At 44.9% G+C, this 19100-nt stretch overlaps 1 protein-coding gene across 7 annotated transcripts in view; it reads right to left on the bottom strand.

Annotated features, from left to right (window-relative positions):
* Positions 1-19100, bottom strand: part of INPP5B (inositol polyphosphate-5-phosphatase B) — an 83384-nt gene that overhangs the window by 5116 nt on the left and 59168 nt on the right. For all 7 annotated transcript variants that reach the window (XM_030218147.1, XM_030218146.1, XM_030218148.1 and 4 more), the window contains 11 exons: positions 18158-18272; positions 17375-17491; positions 15639-15826; positions 13980-14091; positions 13543-13652; positions 12545-12680; positions 11516-11626; positions 8750-8915; positions 6636-6871; positions 3577-3690; positions 2519-2603 (listed from right to left, as the gene is read on the bottom strand). In XM_030218147.1, the coding sequence (XP_030074007.1) occupies positions 2519-2603; positions 3577-3690; positions 6636-6871; positions 8750-8915; positions 11516-11626; positions 12545-12680; positions 13543-13652; positions 13980-14091; positions 15639-15826; positions 17375-17491; positions 18158-18272 (1490 nt within the window). The remainder of the gene's footprint in view (positions 1-2518; positions 2604-3576; positions 3691-6635; positions 6872-8749; positions 8916-11515; positions 11627-12544; positions 12681-13542; positions 13653-13979; positions 14092-15638; positions 15827-17374; positions 17492-18157; positions 18273-19100) is intronic.

Below are 19100 nucleotides of genomic sequence, written 5' to 3'. Positions count from 1 at the left end.
AAAGAGACAGTGGGGAGAGAGGGGGACTGGGAAATAAAAGGAGGTGCAGTGACCCCCAAAAGACACTGAAATTAAAAAGATAAATAAAACCCCAACTCCACACTAGTGAGGTCTGAGTGATTAACACAGTCTATTTCCAAAAAGACTGAAAAGAGAGGGATCCCCCCCCCCCTAAGGTCCATTTCAGGGTTCAGCACCTTTTCCCACCTTCACCCATCAGAACCTCGATCCAGAGCATTTGGGACATTAGGGGCTTCCAGTTACACCACTGGACTAAGAGTGTCCTTATGAAAACCCAGGCAGTGTGAAAGTCACCACAAAATTCACCCCAGAAGTTTAATGTGCACAAACTTTGCAACAAAGATCATAATTTCAGTTTCCCATTGGGGCCAGAAGGAGATGATTTAGTTGTGTGGAATGAAATTTTATAACAGGGCACTTAGGTTAATTGGGCAGGAAGGTGCCTATAAAGATACATAGGCACCAAACTATCTAATCTTTTACTTCAAAAAGACTGAAATGAGAGGGATCCCTTTCTCCGTCCCCCAAAGGTCCATTTCAGGGTTCAGCACCTTTTCCCACCTTCACCCATCAGAACCTCGATCCAGAGCATTTGGGACATTAGGGACTTCCAGTTACACCACTGGACTACGAGTATCCTTACGAAAACCTAGGCAGTCTGAAAGTCAACCACAAAATTCACCACGGAAGTTTAATCCACACAACCTAATCGCTTGCAACAAAGATTGTGATTTCAGTTTCCCATTGGGGCCACCCATCAGGACCTCGACCCAGAGGACTAGGAGTTCTACTGTAATTATAGGTTATAACCTCCCAGTTATACCAGTCAGCCAGTCGGTCACTGTACCGGGCAGTCAGTATCCACATGGAAACCCAGGCAGTCTGAAAGTCACCACAAAATTCACCTCAGAAGTTTAACCCGCACAACCTAATCGCTTGCAACAAAGATTGTGATTTCAGTTTCCCATTGGGGCCAGAAGGAGATGATTTAGTTGTGTGGAATAAATTTTATAACAGGGCACCTAGGTTAATTGGGCAGGAAGGCGCCTATAAAGATACATAGGCACTAAACTATCTAATCTTTTACTTCAAAAAGAATGAAATGAGAGGGAGTCGGAGAGATCCAGATTCTCCTGAGCCAAATTCCAGGGTCCAATCACCTTTTCCCATTCCGGGATCTTGACCTAGAGGTCTGGGACTGCTACTGTAACTATAGGTTAGAACTTCCCAGTTAAACCAGTCAGACATTATTCTGAGCAGTCAGTACCCCACATCAAAATCTCAACAGTGTAAAAGATCACCACAGAATTTAGCTAAAAGTTTAGGAAATAAAGGTTATAACAGGTCACTTTATTTGTGAAGGCCGCATAAGCAGCTACTTTAAAAAGGCACTTAATCACCTACTTAAATCAGCTGAAAATCACAAACTATGAAGCTGTAGATGCTGACACTTGCTCAGGAGCAGGCTTAAACGTTAGCGACTAAAATACATGCGTAAATCATAACTCTGCCCCTGAACACACCTGCAAAGTGTGTCGCATAGAAAAGTGCATGCCTTTTTGTCACTGTGTAACTCCTGAGCTAATGTCATCAAAGCCCTTTACAAAACAGCCTCCTTAAATGGGCAAGTCACTTAACCCTCCATTGCCCCATGTAAGCCGCATTGAGCCTGCCATGAGTGGGAAAGCGCGGGGTACAAATGTTAAAAAAAAATGTGCAACCAATTAATTGCTTTTGACAAAGACTGAGATTTCTTTTCTCTCAGTGAGGACCAGGACATATTTATAGGTTATGTTTTGTGTGTTCAAAGTAAAAAGTTATTTACCCCTTTTTTATGAATTTTATCTACTGTAACCCATTTACAAAAAATAAAACCCACACCCCACTGTAGCTGTGTACACACCCATGTCCACATCCCTTACCAGTTAAGTGCTAAAGGAATTGCACAGTAAAGTTACAGAATTACAACCAGGGGCAGTTATGCTCATAATTGCAAATTATTGGCAATTAGAACCAATCAAGTCCAATTTTAGCCAATTATTTTAGGGGGTCCTTTTACTAAGGTGCGCTGAAAAATGGCCTGCGGTAGTGTAGACGCGTGTTTTGAGCACATGCAGAATCATTTTTTAGCGCACCTGTAAAAAAAATGCCTTTTTTAAATTTTTGCTGAAAATGGACATGCGGCAAAATGAAAAAAAAAATTATACATATATATATATTTATTACATTTGTATCCCGCTCTTTCCCACATACAGCAGGTCCAGTGCGGCTTACATAGTAAAGAAAGCATCTTACATGGTAAAGAATACAGTAAAAACAAGGAAATGCAGGAACAGTATTATAAATTGTGATGATCATAACTACTTACATTGTGAAAAGTATTACAAAGGACATGCGAAAAGAATATAATGGACTGTGGCAACAGTGTCCCGGAATATATGATTTAGAATAGGGAAGGTAGACAAGGATATATATACTGGAGATGGGAAAAGGATACGGATGGTTTCCGGTATTCCTGTATCCAAACAATCTCGAATTGCTTCAAAGTCCGACCGTAAGCCAGGCTGCTGGAAGAGATCTTCCTGTAACACAAACAGATCACGGTGTGTCAAGACAGCTGGGTTATTCCCCAGAATACAACATCAGCAAAATTCACCCTTTCCTCTCTGAGCACACCACCCGAATTCTCGTCCACTCTTATTACCTCTCGCCTTGACTATTGCAACCTACTCCTCACTGGCCTCCCACTTAGCCACCTATCCCCCCTGCAATCCGTTCAGAACTGTGCTGCACGTCTTATCTTCCGCCTGGACCGATATGCTCATATCACCCCTCTCCTCAAGTCACTTCCAATCAGGTACCGCATACAGTTCAAACTTCTCCTACTAACCTACAAATGCACTCAATCTGCAGCCCCTCACTACCTCTCTACCCTTATCTCCCCTTACGCTCCTACCCGAAACCTCTGCTCACAGGACAAATCCCTCCTCTCTGCTCCCTTCTCCACCATCGTCAACTCCAGGCTCCGCCCTTTCTGCCTTGCCTCTCCCTATGCTTGGAACAAACTCCCTGAGCCCATACGCAGAGCCCCCTCCCTGCCCATCTTCAAATCCTTACTCAAAGCCCATCTCTTCAATGTCACCTTCGGCACCTAATCATTTTACCTCTATCCAGGAAATCTAGACTGCCCCAATTGACTGTCTGTACATTTTGTCCATTAGATTGTAAGCTCCTTTGAGCAGGGACTGTCCTTCTTTGTTAAACTGTACAGCGCTGCATAACTCTAGTAGCGCTTTAGAAATGTTAAGTAGTAGTAGTAGTAAGGTGGCAGAGGCTTTACTTACTTAAGGTTTGTCCCACTTCTTGCCTCTGGGGTAAGTAATCTGTACTCAAACTATACTATTTTAACCACTAGGCTACTCCTCCACTCCTATAATGCAGCAACAAAAAGAGTGTGAGATACATAACAACAATCCTTACAATCTTGCAGCGCTAACACTAGGGAAAATCCATCATCCCCCGCCACCCAGTCATCACAGGAAGCACATGACCGACCTGCAGGGAAATATTCCGGTACATGTGGTCCACCATCATCCAGATTTCTTTGGGGATATCCAACGGTTTGTCTCGAACATAAAGATCATCCTTTATGTGCAGGGGTATCAGTGCCTTAAAAAAAAAAAAAAAAACACACAAAACTAAAGATCAGCTTTCCCAAAACTGTGACCAATGCAGCAACTGAAAAACACAGCAAATCACGGATAAATGATGCGACAGCAAAAGATACTAAGCAGTGGTGTAGCTAGATCTGACATTTTGGCTGGGCCCAGAGCTAATATGGGTGGGCCCTCGTCGGAACAGGAAATTGACGTCAGCAGGGGCAGAGGACGGCAGAGCCGACAGCGCATGCCTGAAGGCTGCTGCGGCCCCGCGCTTCATTTTCTTCTTTTGCTGAGGCTGCTCACAGAGAAGCAGCGGCGGCAGAGGATCATCACAGCGGCAGCGGGAGACTTTACCGCTTTGGCGGGAGTGCGGAAGATGACCTGCCAAAGCGGGAGTCTTGGCAGGCAGGCGGGCGGGCGGGCCTGAGCCAAGATTGGGCGAGCACGGGTACTGGTGGTAGTTCCGACCACATGTGGCATTTCTGCCACTAGCAGAAATTAGGGAAAAGCATTTTGGGTAGTGCCGTGTACTGCCCGGTTACAGCCGGCTTCCCCCCCCCCCCCCCCCATGAAATGGCTGCGCGGCAAGTGCTTTACTTGCCACACGGCCATTTCCTGCAGGAAGGCGAGACTTCCCTTTTACCAGCTGTGGTAAAAGGGGGACTCGGCGTGCATGTAAAACGCATGCCGACACCAGCACCGGCCCACGTTTGCCGCAGCTTGGTAAAAAGGGGCCCTGGGATTGATGTGGTTAACTCAATAAAGAACATTTCTGCATAAGATTTCCTGCGGAGCAGGTGGGGGGAAGAGGGGGTGGTGATTGGGAGGAGAGGATAGGGGAGGGCAGACTTGTACGGTCTGTACCAGAGCCGGTGATGGGAGGCGGGGACTGGTGGTTGGGAGGCGGGAAATACTGCTGGGCAGACTTATATGGTCTGTGCCCTGAAAAGGACAGGTACAAATTCAAGGTAAGGTATACACATATGAGTTTGTCTTGGGCAGACTGGATGGACCATGCAGGTCTTTTTCTGCCATCATCTACTATGTTCCTGTGTTCATTTGGCCATCCCCACTGTCTTTGTTTTGGTTTCTGCTATTTGTGGGACTTTTGGTTCTTCTTTTTTTGTGGCCTAGACTTACATTTCACATACGTGTGCAAGTGCCAACTTAATTGGCACGGAAGTGCATATATACATTTGTTGCTATTCTCTTAAGATAGCACACAAGATGACATGGAACTGCAAGGGAAAATAGAAGAAGTGGGAAGTGGACCAATAACTCCAGGGACTGGGACAGATAAGTCACAATGTTAAACTTTATTACAGACTAGACTGAGCTCTGTGTTTCGGCCACAGGCCTGCCTCAGGAGTCTTGACAAAGACCTTTTGTAATTGGATTCACCGTAGCGCATATATAGTGATACCTCGGTTTTCGTCGATAATCCGTCCGAAAACAAATCGGCGAAATCCGAAACAGACGAAAACCGAGGCAATTATTTCTGAGCAGGAGAACGCGTGGGTCGCCCTTTGTTTTCGCAAAATTAGCAGCAAGGTCACGTGGGCACGCCAGCAAAATCCGAGACAAACTTTTCATGGAAAAAATCGACGATAACCGAAGTCTACAAAACCTGAGGTATTACTGTAATATATGCTTGATGCAGAGTACCTTCTTATGCGCTATGGCGAATCCAAGTACAAAAGGTCTTTTTCAAGACTCCTGAGGCAGGCCTGTGGCTGAAACACAGATCTGTGTCGAGTCTGTAATAAAGTTTAACATTGTGACTTATCTGTCCCGGTCCCTGGAGTTATTGGTCCACTTCTTCTATCTTCTCATTGTTTTTCGTGGGATTCTGTTGTTCATCCACCTCGGTGGATTACCCATCCATGGAACTGAAAAGGGGGCATAAGGTGAGTGGAGCATGGGTGAACCATGGGCATGGTGCCAGTTTACACAATATTAAAAATAACGTGTGTTGCATGGCACACTTAGGCAGGCTCATTTACACCAGTCACTGAGTTGGCGTAATTAGCCTTTCCTACAGATTGGTGCCCCAACATGGCTTTGTGCTGTATTTTATGATGGTGTAGGCATGCCCAGAAGCCATTATGGAACTGGCACGCAGCACATGCCATTATAGCGCTTTATTTGAGGTGCCAAGCTAGAGAATCACCCTTTTTGCACCTGCTTTAAAGCAGATATCAAGTACCCACGCTCCTCCATGTTTTCAAAAGGGGAAGCTCTACCAGTGCCGCCAAGAGGGGGGGCAGGGGGGACAAAATTCCCCGGGCCCGGGCCTCCAAGGGGGGCCCAGTGCCACAGTCGCACTCGCCCTCCGTCGTCGACCGTCTGCCACCGGGCCGGGCCCCCTGCATTGAAATCACAGTGCCTCTTACCTCCGCGTGAAAGCGCTGCAGGCAGCAGATCACCTCCCTTCAGGCCTCCTTCCCTTCCAGTGTCCCGCCCTCGTCAGACGTAACTTCCACGAGGGCGGGACACAAGGAGGGAAGGATGTCCGAAGGGAGGTGATCTGCTGCCTGCAGCGCTTTCACACTGAGGTGAGAGGCGCCATGATTTCAATGCAGGGGGCCCGGCCCGGTGGCGGACGGGTGGAGGGGGGCAGGGCCCCGGGGGCAGCCTTGCCTCGGGCCCGGTCCAGTCTCTCGGCGGCCCTGAGCTCTACAGACCCCATAGAAAGTTTAAAAATTGCTCCTAACAGGGCACAGTCCTTCTGTGCTCTAAGGGGGTCTTTTTCTAAGACGTGGTAGAGGTTTTAGCTCACAATAGAAATCACCTGGCGATAAATGCCAAGACACTCATTATATTTCTAGGGGACGTCTCGGCATTTACTACCAGTTGATTTATACCGCGAGCTAAAAACGCTAACGCAGCTCAATAAAAGACCCCCTAAAATATTTGTTCTGTGTTAGCACTTTCTCAAGCACTTCAACCTACCAGTTCTCGGATGGACTCTGCTGACATATCCTGAATAGGCTCCCTCATGTAACACAGGGTCTGTACAGAGCACCCAAAGCAGCTGGGCAAGTAGTTACCAGACACAGAAAGGAAATAATCTTTGCCTCCGGCCAGGTGCAAAACCAAAATCTCCTCGATGCTGTCTTCACCCGAGTTAAGTTGCGTGGCCGTTGATTTATTAACAAACAATTCTAAATCAATGACAGCTTCGGCACCTGAAGGACAGACAGACAGGCTTAGGAGAGAAAAGTAAGCATGCCAGAGATGTGGCAGCTGTTCTTTGCATCAATCGAGAGCTGCTGTTTTTTCCCCTTTTTGACCTAGTAGTTCCTGTTTTTATATCTTTCTCCCAAGTCAGTCCGGCTTTTTGAGCTGAATTGCTTAGTTTCCATTCTCTTGTTATTTATTTCCAAATGACTAAAGTTCACACAAGCTCAAAAAAGCATTGTATATCAGAAAATCAATATGCACCAATTATACTATAGCTCATGCATCCAGACTCTAATGACACAAAAGCCCTCGAAAGCACATCCCAAAAACAGTGGAGGAAAAACCTCAGTAGAGTCACCCAGCCAACAATAGTTATAAGGCTTTTTCTCCTCTGTTTTGTAGGGTGTACTTGAGGGCTTTTGTACCATTAGAGTCTTGACGCACGAGCTATAGTATAATTGGTGCATATTGATTTTCTGATTTATTTCCACCATTTTTATACCACACAGTCCATAGTACTAGGTAGTTTACAACTTGCCCATAATAAAACCAGAAAAACAAATAAAACAAAACAAACACGACATACTAAAATAACATACAATTAATTAGTTCTTAAATCTAGAACATCAGCTATGAACTATTGCCCTCGATTAAAAGTGTGTTGGAATAAGTATGCCTTAAGCAGCTTACGGAACTGTAAATGTTTCCTACTGCACAAATTCTCTGGAAACATATTCCAAAGCCTGGCACCCTCTACATAAAACATCCTAGAACTATAATCATCTACTCAAATCTAGTCGATGGATTAGCTACTGTTGGGCATTTGATAATTATTAAAAAAAAAATCAAAGGACTAAAATAATTACATATCCAACTTGTTAAGAATACTTTTTACTTTGTAATAAATATGTTTTAAGAGGGTATACTTTGTTATTTTTACTTGAGGTTTTTTTTTTTTTTTTAATAAAACTTTCTACTTTTACTTCACTACTTTTGAAGCCAGTACTTTTAACTTTTTATTTAAGTACTTTAAAAAGTAATGACCCCCATCCCTGGTCATTTATAAAGTGAACCAATGCAAACTGGAACTAGTTACTGGAACCTAGTTTAAAAAAAAAAAACGGCTAAGGGCGGAGGAAGTCCTGCTGTGTAGAAAGCTTTGTTTACTAGCACGTAAATGTATTTTGCAAAAATGGACTGTTCCAGATAGACCTGAATTTTGGCACTGGCGCAATCAGGTACACCAACTGATGACTTGGGAGGCGCAAGAGGCCAGGGGTTCCTTTAAGCGGAAATCACGTTTTTTAAAGACGTGGAGTCCCTTTATAGCTAAACTCACGCAAAGAGGAAGAAGTCTCATCCTTAACAGACTATGATTGAGAACCTGGAGACTCCATTGATGCCTTTAGACAGATCATAGGGAGGGTAAAAGGGAGGGGGGATGGGAGGGGGAAAAGGGAGGGATGAAAAGACTAAGTAAAAAATTGATGTTACTTTAACAAAGGTTTTGCTATTGACTTTAGAGATATCATTTTGGTGATTGTAATTGATGCTTAAATGTTGTGGATGTGACATCAATAAAAAAGTTAAACTATAAAAAAAAAAAAAAAAACAAAACAGTGCAAGTAACAGATTCCTCCACATTTAAACACGGGCTTCCAAAGATCCCTATACAAGGCAGCTCCTGTACCTCTAGGGACAGGAAGAGGTAGCACTGTTAATCTTGCAGGATTTCCATCAACATTTATACTAGGTTCACTCATTAATACCAGCTGGGCCGACACAGAGACAAAATGTATTCACACATAAGACTTTGATGTATATCCCAGGATCGGTTGCTCATATACCAAGATCCTCTGAAGCCCACACAAGGGACTATTTACCTTGCATGAGAAACCCCTTGCAGGGATTCGCAATCAGCCACTGCTTGCAATATGAAGGTTCATCTGGTTTATTGATGAACTCAAACTGGCACGGCACCTGGCCATCGTTCTGAATGGTGAAGGTCTGAGTCTGCAGCTGCATGAACTTCACATCCTTGAAGAAAAACTGAAGGGAGGGGGGAAGCCAACAACAGCAAATAAAATGTTCTGTAAATCGCACTTGTGAAACTCTGTTGGGAACTTCCAAAGAAGAAGTATAACTCTGAATAAATACATCCTTAACTGTTATTAAACCCTCTCCCGGCATTGCCCATGGTCAAGATTATCGCTCTGTTACAAGTTAGATGATATCTCAGTGTTCATACATCCAAATGTGTGCTGCTCAATCCAGCTGTTTAGGTGCTATAATCATGTATCAGTTCTATGTAACTACACAGACATTTAGCATAATTTCCAGGGTGGTAGTGGAAAATGAACTCAATTCTGGGGAGTAGGTAAAAACAAATGAGCTCCTACCCCCACCAATAACTGCCTTGGGGATCCTGGCCAAGTTGTCGGCACTCTCTGGGCCTTGGTTCAGCCAAGCGTAATGAAATTAACAGCAGTAATAACTTTGCTTTTCTCCCCGCTCATGTGGCAGCTGTCACAGATGCAAGGTTCCAAAAATAAACCCCAGAACTGGCTGCCATGTTGTTCTAAAAGTTAAAACAGAAAGCCACACTGGAATCTTTGGAGGGAAAAGCACTCTGTAGACCAAAACTGTTTATTACAGTTTCACTGGACTACAGTACCCAGCAGCCAGGTGTGATGATGCCTGAGCTCACAAAGAGGTAAATAGGCTTGGCTGAAAATTATCTTCCTCTGCTAAGACATACTTTTAGCTGGATTTAAAAGAGATGCTCCCAGGGGTGTATATAGGAGGGAAGAGGAAATCGGTACGCGTAAATATAACTTTTAAAAGCAAGCGCACCCTTTCACCCTCTGGCTTCCGCACGAATGGCAACTGCAGAAATACATGGGAGCTTCCAGCAAGCCTTGTTTACTCTACTTAATTGTAATTTCCCTTTGGAAATTAGTTAGTAACAGTTTCCTCTAAGCTGAGCAGGAGTCCTCTGCCTACAGTCCTGCCAGAGGGGGGAGCTGTTTCACTAACACATTTTCAACAGAGAGGGACAAGCAAGATCTGCAGGTAGAGAATGACATGGGGACAAAGGTTTGTCTCCGTCCACGCCCCGTCCCCGTGGGTTCTGTCTCAGTCCCCACCCTATCCCCGGCAGGTTCTGTCTCCGTCCCTGCCCCGTCCCCATCTGCAGAAGCCTCGAACACTTATGATTTTATATTTTAAATCTTTTTATTAAAATATAAAAAGGAACAATATGATGTGCAACTGTTGTGTATAAATTACAAATAGAGAACAATAATAACAATGAGCAGCTATAATAACCCTCCTTCCCACCACCACCCTCTACCCTTCCAACCTCAACAATAGGTGATTTCTACTACACTAAACAATCCTAATTCACACTGTTAAAATGTCCAGGGGTATAAAATACAACCCGTTCCATATGCCCTAGAGGGGAAAAATATGCCCTATAAAGCACTGTTATGTTTTTTTAAATCTGTGGATAAATAAGAAATCATCAACTATCTCAGGATTCAATCTAGCTCTCCTGTCTTCCACAGTCCTTCCTGGAATAGAAGTTGTCTTCCTTGTCACCTATTACTTCCCTCACCCGTAACTGTCTTGTCTGTCTGTATTACTTAGATTGTAAGCTCTTTTGAGCAGGGACTGTCTCTTTGTATCAGATGTTCAGCGCTGCGTGCGTCTGGTAGCGCTATACAAATGCTAATAATAAGATGTGCTGGTAAGCAGGATGTACAGGATCCCACCATGCAAATTTTGCTAGTTGTGGCCAGGATGTTTGCTTGTTTTTCCAAAAAAATCAAAATATCTTTGTAGGCATCACTTAAATATAAATAACAGTCCAGTTCATTAACAGGCTTCAAAGTAGAAAATGACATGGGGGCAAAGTTTGTCCCCTGTCCCTGTGGGCTCTGTCCCCATCCCCGCAGGATCTGTCCCCGTCCCATTCTCTATCTGCAGGACTCCAGGGTCCCTAGTGATCGAAAGCATAGTATTGTAGCACTGCCCCCTAGTGGCAGCAATACAGCTGTGGGACTCCCACTCAGCTTAGAGAGAACAATGGTTACTAACCACCAGATTCTATAAACGTTGTCCAAATTAGCGCACAGTCCTGAGATACATGCACAATTTAATTGGTTAACGAGACAATTAATGGCAATAATTGGGTGCTAACAATTATTAACTGTTATCAATTAGGATTTGTGCACACATACGGCTGTGCGTTGTTCTATAGCACTGGCTGCTTAAATCCCGTAGTGTGCAACCCAATGGGGGGCATGAGTGGGAGGAAGTGGGGCAAAAAAAAAAATTTGCGTGCAGGGTTACAGAATACCAGGGAGGCACGCAAATTGGGTGCCAGGAATTACGCCTGCAAATTTGGCCATGGGAATTGGCAGCATGAGCTATTCTATAAAGTGTGTTCAGAACGGAGCGACCTTTACAGAACAGCGTTGACTACAGATTTTTTTTTTCCTGCAATTATTTTTGAGCGTCATTTACTGAATCCGGCCCTAAGTGTGCGACTACAACCACTCAAGTATTTTGCCACTGCACAGGCTAGAGAAAAGTGCCCGGATTAATGTCAGCCACAGACACCTGGAACCGCAGGGCGGCACTCCTACCTCCCTTCTGGACAGCGACACCGATGGGATGTTCTCATTTTCTAGTTTATCCATGGAGCGAACAATGTCCTCAAAGGTTTTCCTGTATATTTCTTCATTCACTACTTTCACCTGTCAAAGGAACGTTAAGGGCAGAGACAAGTGAATCTCCAGAGCTGTAAATATTGACTCCATTGTACGCAAGACTGTCACAGATTTGGGTCTGTCTGTTCATTTGGGCTCCAATTTATTTATAAACCTCATGAGCACTGGGGAGGAAGGGGAGAGTAGAACAGAGGTGGCCAAAAACATTTAATCGGCCTCCATAATCTATCTGTTTATGCCAACGGAGAGATTACTACAGGATCCTTATCGCCACTGTGCGGTTTTTCACCTTAAAAGATATGCTTGTTTTTTGAGATACGTATCATGCCTACGCTGCTCTGACTGATCGTTTTCAGCAATTTTATAAGATTCAACTTACATCTAAAGCTTTGGACTTACATATTTTTGATACGTCACAACTTAATTCTGACCCCTGAGGCAGGCGTTGTTTAACACCGAAACACGGCCTGTGTCGGGTCATCTGTCAATAAATGACTCCCTTTGTCTCAATCTTGAAGGCCCAGTGTTGCTTTTTTGTTTGTGTATTCTGCATTAAACAGGGCCATCGCTTTCTTGTCCTACAAGTCTTGAGCTGTAGAAAACCCTCTCCTGCATTTAGGACCAGATGATGAAAAGGAAACGCGGGCGCTAGAGGCCATTAGTGTCGAATTAGAACCTGCATTGGCTTGCGCCCCAGGATCAGAGTCGGCGAGCGCATGCTAAACGGGGACATTTGTATTCTTCCCCAATGCTCAGCAGACAGCACGTCAAACAATGGCAGTGCTATCACTGTAAAGCCTACACTAGCTCGGAGCTGGCGTTAGGGATTATAAAGCACTGGAGAGGAATGGGTTGCCCTGTCCAGCATGCATCTGAATGATAGCAGAGGGCCCTCCCCATCCCCCCAACCGACTGACCCCCCCCCCCCCCACCTCATGGACTTACCCCAATGTTGAACAAGGAGCTGACTGGTTTGTGGTCACTTGTCTTCAAGCCCATGTGACTTCGGTAATCCAGCTGTGTGACGTGCTTCCCCTTCCAAAGGATACGGTCGCACCAGGCGGGGGCTCGACACTTCTCACTGTAACAATGGAAAGTTATCCGAGATTAACAGAAGGCGAAGGGCCGGCAAAGCATTTGCCAGTTTGGAAGGACAGTGGAAAACTGCACCTGCCAAGAAACATAAAACCCTGAAAAACCCTAGCACGTTCATTCTTCTCCACATTTTTATTTAAAACATTTAGCGCATTTTCAGCATCCCAGTAAGACAATTCAGCTTGCTCAGATGTCTGTTGCTCTGTCCTCACATTTTACTAGTGAACCTTGAAAAGGAATCCAGCTAATACAGTGGCACCTCTCTTTCAAGATCGGGAGGCGGGGCTGGTGGTTGGGAGGCGGGGATAGTGCTGGGCAGACTTATACGGTCTGTGCCAGAGCCGGTGGTGGGAGGCGGGGCTGGTGGTTTCGGAGGCGGGGATAGTGCTGGGCAGACTTATACGGTCTGTGCCAGAGCCGGTGGGAGGCGGGGCTGGTGGTTGGGAGGCAGGGATAGTGCTGGGCAGACTTATACGGTCTGAGCCAGAGCCGGTGGTTGGGAGGCGGGGCTGGTGGTTGGGAGGCGGGGATAGTGCTGGGCAGACTTATACAGTCTGTGCCCTGAAGAGGACAAGTACAAATCAAGGTAGGGTATACACAAAAAGTAGCACATATGAGTTTATCTTGTTGGGCAGACTGGATGGACCATGCAGGTCTTCTTCTGCCGTCATCTACTATGTTACTTTCCCAACCAATGTATTGACCCGTTTCAGTTCCTGTTACTACAAAGTATTACAATTGCAGATGAAGCCTTTCCAAAGCATTTTATTAGGGATGAATTCCATGTTTTTTTTAATCCATCCTCTACATTGGTACTGATCCATTTGCATGGAAATACAAACACAGACCTGGTGTCCCAGGCATCAGATCCAGGGTCGTACTTGTACGTTGGTTGAAAAGCTATCGTCCCCTCTGTAAAACCTTCAAACACACCTTTTTCATCCACCTGGATCTTAAGCTGGTGAAAGAAAAAAAAAAACCACAGAGTTTTATTTTGCTTTAATCTGAGGATTCCGGGTGTACCTTTTCTTCTCTCTCCCCCTCCCCTGTGCTCCAGCACCATGAAACCACTGTTCTCTACAGACCATGACACCTGATCAAGCTTATCAGAGTGAATCATGGATGACCGGACTCCTTGACACAGTGTCTCTCTCCCCCACCCCACCCCAAACTCCTGTCAGTCTATTAGCAGGGGCTGGGCTCAGTACTCAAACCCAGGTCTGCCATACTCCCTGCTCGTCTCAAATTTACCTTCATTTTAGAATGACATCATCATCATCATTACCTGATCATATTTATAAAGTGTTTGGAAGTCCCTGTCCTCAATCAGCTTTTTAACCTTTTCCAGATCAAGATCTTTTATTCGGTAATTGAGGTCTCCAAGCCACAGGATGACACTGAATAAAACAAACAAAAAAAAAAAATCACTTTTCAGAAGTTTAAGTCTGTTGATCTAGCACAAAAGTCAAACCAAACGAGATGCATTTCCCCATCCTCCTCGAGAGAATAAGTACTATAATACAGCAATATCTCCCCTCGGAAAAGAATAGAGCGTCTTTATTAAAAGATGCAACCCTGGTACACTTTTTCCTTTTCATCACCATTCGAAATACCCCACTGAGCTACCAGGGACTCTAGTGCTGCTGCTGATGGGGAGAAAATTAGAGAATACCCACAAGAAAAGTCCCTCAACTTTGCAGGAAACATGTCAAGTTTCTTTTCTCCTTCTTCAAGTGCTCTACACTAGCGTTATGGGCCTGCAAGTAGGAAAGAGAAGGCTTCTTCGCTAAGCTAATGTCCGAGCACCTCTTTAATGGTTAGTGCAGTGGACTTTGATCCTGAGGAACCGAGTTCAATTCCCACTGCAGCTCTTTGTGACTCTGGGCAAGTCACTTAACCCTCCATTGCCCCTGGTACAAAATAAGTACATGAATTTACTATTACTACTACTTATCACTTCTATAGCGCTACAAGGCATACGCAGCGCTGTACACCATACATGAAAAGACAGTCCCTGCTCAAAGAGCTCACAATCTAAATAGGACAGGCAAACAGACAGAACAACTGAGAGGTAAGGGAATTAAAGAGGTGGGGATAAAAGGGTACAGGGCAAGTGAGTAGTGGTTAGGAGTCCAAAGCAGCGTTGAATAGGTGGGCTTTTAGCCTGGATTTGAAAACGGCCAAAGACGTGGCTAGACGTACAGGCGTGAGGTGCAGCGAGATAAAAGGAACGGAGTCTGGAATTAGCAGTAGAGGAGAAGGGGACAGACAAGAGAGATTTATCCACAGAACGGAGTACCTGAGGAAGGGGGGGGGGGGCGTAGGGAGAGACAAAAGTGGAGAGGTACTGGGGAGCAGTAGAGTGAATGCACTTATAGGTAAGAGAAGTTTGAATTGAAAGCGGAAACGGATAGGGAGCCAGTGAAGTGACTTGAGGAGAGGGCTAATGTGAGCATAGCGACTCTGGAGGAAAATGAGTTGTGTAGCTGAGTTTTGGACTGATTGAAGAGGAGAGAGATGGCTAAGTGGAAGGCCGGTGAGAAGCAGGTTGCAATAATCTAGGTGAGAGGTGATAAGAGTGTGGATAAGGGTTCTGGTAGAGTGCTTAAAGAGGAAGGGAAGGATTTTGCTGATGTTATAGAGAAAGAAAGGACAGGTTTTGGCAATCTGCTGAATGTGAGCAGAGAAGGAGAGAGAGGAGTCGAAGATGACCCTAGGGTTACGAGCTGATGAGACAGGGAGAATGAGAGTGCCATCCACAGAAATAGAGAAAGGGGGGAGAGGAGAGGTTTACTATGTAAACCGCTTTGAATGTAGTTGCAAAAACCACAGAAAGGCAGTATATCAAGTCCCACTTCCCTTTCCCCTTAATGCTTTGAGAATCTGCTAATGTACAAAACACAGGACTTAAATTAAGCCGGCAAAATAAGCCCGGATCACCTACTCGTGCTTGTTGATGGTAAGTGGTGGCAGAGTAGGGTCCAACTGGGAGAACTGCATTCGGGAGCAGATGTCCCTGTAGTCCTGGTTCCTTTTCTCACACTCCTCCACGTGGGCAGCCAAGTGGGAGTTCACCACGCACACCTTTGTGTTGTGGAACTTAAATCTTACCGCCACCCCACCTTTGTTGCCCTGGAAAAGCAGCAAACGGAGAACAGTTCAGCGAGTCAGCAAACCAGCAAAGACGTACAGTCAAGAATATCAGGACAAAGAATCGGCCCATTTTTCCCCAAGGAGAGCTGCAACCTTAGCAGAGCTCTTACTGTCCGTGTGCTGATGAAAGCATCACTAAGTGCTTATATGTGGCGTTGATATTTAATGGTACCCAGTCAAAATAGCTTCAAACAAAAAAGGATAAGCTTGGTAAGACTATGAAAATGATGACAATATTGTTGTTATCTGTTTTTAATTAGAATGTTGATGGAAGAATAGTTTCCTTAAACAGCAGTCTAGAGAGAATCCACGTACGTGGAGAACTCAGTAGATCCCACGGGGCGTAAAATGAAAATAAAAAAAAGGTGGGAGTACGAGCCAGGCTATCCAAAGACTGAAACCAAGGTAAAATTAAAATATATGACATTTAATAGTTTTAAAACAAATAATAATAAAACAATTTTACATGGAAAATGACTCGACACAACGTTGTGTTTCGGCCAGACGGCCTACATCAGGAATTGAGATCATCAATGGTTATAATCACAAAATCTCAATGCTCGAAAAAAAATGCCAAATGAAAGATCTGCTGACAGGATCTTAAAAAAATGGTCTTGAAAAAGACCGTTCAGTGAGTGATCCGTCTACTGCTGCGTACTGCACCAACGATGGGAATAAGAAAGCTTTCTTATTCCCATCGTTGGTGCAGATCTTTCATTTGGCATTTTTTTCGAGCATTGAGATTTTGTGATTATAACCATTGATGATCTCAATTCCTGATGTAGGCCGTCTGGCCGAAACACAACGTTGTGTCGAGTCATTTTCCATGTAAAATTGTTTTATTATTATTTGTTTTAAAACTATTAAACGTCATATATTTTAATTTTACCTTGGTTTCAGTCTTTGGATAGCCTGGCTCATATTCCCACCTTTTTTTTATTTTCATTTTACGCCCCGTGGGATCTACTGAGTTCTCCACGTACGTGGATTCTCTCTAGACTGCTGTTTAAGGAAACTATTCTTCCATCAACATTCTAATTAAAAAAAAGATAACAGCAATATTGTTTTACGTCTACCCATTCCACTCCAATCATTATTTTATAGACCGCTATCATATTTTCTCTCAGCCATCTTTTCTCCAAGCTGAAGAGCCCCAGCCGCTTCAGCCTTTCCTCATAGGGAAATCTTCCCATCCCCTTTATCATTTTTGTCGCCCTTCTCTGTACCTTTTCTAATTCCACTATATTTTTTCTGAGATGCGGTGACCAGAATTGAACAAAAGATTAAAAACGTGCATCAAGAAATCCGGTGGGTAAACCTGAGCCTGGACAGGGGCAATGAGATGATATGAATAAAATCGCATTGAATATTCATGTGTTGTGTCCATACGAACCAGAAACACACAGAAGAGGACACACACAGATCAACCCAAAGTAATTTAAAAAGTAAAGGAGATTCCGACTACGAGCATTGAAAGCAATTGACCTCTCACCTAGTAAATCCATTTGCATTTCAAGTTCTTCTTACCATCCTCCCCATGATGCCCGTTCCAACCGTCTCCGCCTCCACCTCCGAAATATTGCTCGCGTGCTCCCTTTTGACGTAAAGCAGCAACATGATACCAATCAGCCGGATAAGCTTGATCTACACAACAGACAGAGAAGAAGCTCCCAATGAGAGTCTGTATCGGTCAGTTCAATAAGAAATTTCATGGCGTTTCATCTTGCGTAAATGCAAGGGGAAAGCACACTGATTTTTTTAAAAACTGAAACCACTGTGCTCTCAGGGGGGTCTTTTACGTAGGCACGCTGGTGTTTTTAGCGCACGTTAAAAATGGGTGTGCGCTAAATGCTAAAGACGCCCCTAGGAATACATTGGCGTCTTTAGCGTTTTAGCGCGCGACTATTTTTAACGCGTGCTAAAAACGCCAGTGCGCCTACGTAAAAGACCCCCTTATTGTTTTAAGCCAGGTGGTATTTCAAATAAATGTGTGGGGGATCTGGATTCAACTCCAATTTCCACTGCGGTTGGTGAGGCCTAAGGGAAAAGACCAGACATTTACAGATATAATACAGCAATATGAAACATAGAAAACAAGGACAGATAAAGACTTCATGGCCTATCCAATCTGCCCATCCATACCATCCTTTCCTCTCCCTTGATTCTCTATGCTTCTTCCATAATTTCTTGAATTCAGATACAGTGCTCATCTCCAGCACTTCCACATGGAGGCTATTTCACACATCCACCACCAGAGGCAGCATACTCAGATGGCATTAAGAGTTCTAAGAAATGATGGTACAACTTCACCTTTGCATATTTGGCATCGTGATGCAGAGCATCCGACACGGCTTTAAACCACTCCTCCTCTTTTGGCGTGTCATTGAAGAAAAATACTTCTTTACTGAGATCAAGCTCCTGAAAGCTGTTAAAGAAAGCAGAATCAATCTAATAGGCAAGGGACACAACGATTTATAAATCCCTTCCACTTTAGCTTTTAAAAAAACAAGGATACATCAGGGGCGTATCTGCGTGGGGCCACAGGGGCCTGGGCCCCTGCAGATTTCGCCCTGGACCCCCCTACCGCCGTTAACCCTCCCCCCGCCTACCGCCGTCACCTACCCCCGAGGTCCGCTTCCTCCTGCCGGTTTTTAAAAATATTACTTCAGCTGGCGGGGGACCACAACCCCCGCCAGCCCAGCCGAGGTCTTGTTTGAGTTCTTCATCCTTGTGCTGTGAAAGCTGCATTCCTTCCAGTTGGACGGAGTCTGACGTCGCAGCACGTTGACGTCCTGCACGTACAACGTGCAGCGACGTCAGACTCCGTCCAGCTGGAAGGGATGCAGCTTTCAGAGCACGAGGATGAAGAACTCAAACAAGACCTCGGCTGGCGGGGGGTTGGGGTCCCCCGCCAGCTGAAGTAATATTTTTAAAAACTGGTAGGAGGAAGTGGACCTCGGGGGTAGGTGACGGCGGTAGGCGGAGAAAGGGCGGCGGCCGGGGGGGGGGGCTATAATGTGCCCCCTCACTCTAGCCCCTGCCCCCCCCCCCCACCGCCGAACCTCAGATACGCCCCTGGGATACATCCTTTTGCGAGATGAGACTGATCCATGACTGAACGACAAGATGCAGCTGAGAAACTCAATTCTGCTGTGTGAATTTTAGAACTCATTTAAACTTCTGTTCAGAAAACATTATAGGCTACAATTAATATTAACGGCTCGCATAATTTCTGCTAAGGTCCTTTGGGGAC

The sequence above is a fragment of the Microcaecilia unicolor genome, chromosome 11, assembly GCF_901765095.1.
Source record: "Microcaecilia unicolor chromosome 11, aMicUni1.1, whole genome shotgun sequence".
NCBI lineage: Eukaryota > Metazoa > Chordata > Amphibia > Gymnophiona > Siphonopidae > Microcaecilia > Microcaecilia unicolor.
The sequence above is the reverse complement of the archived record's forward strand: the minus strand, read 5'-3'. Positions and strand labels throughout refer to the sequence as shown.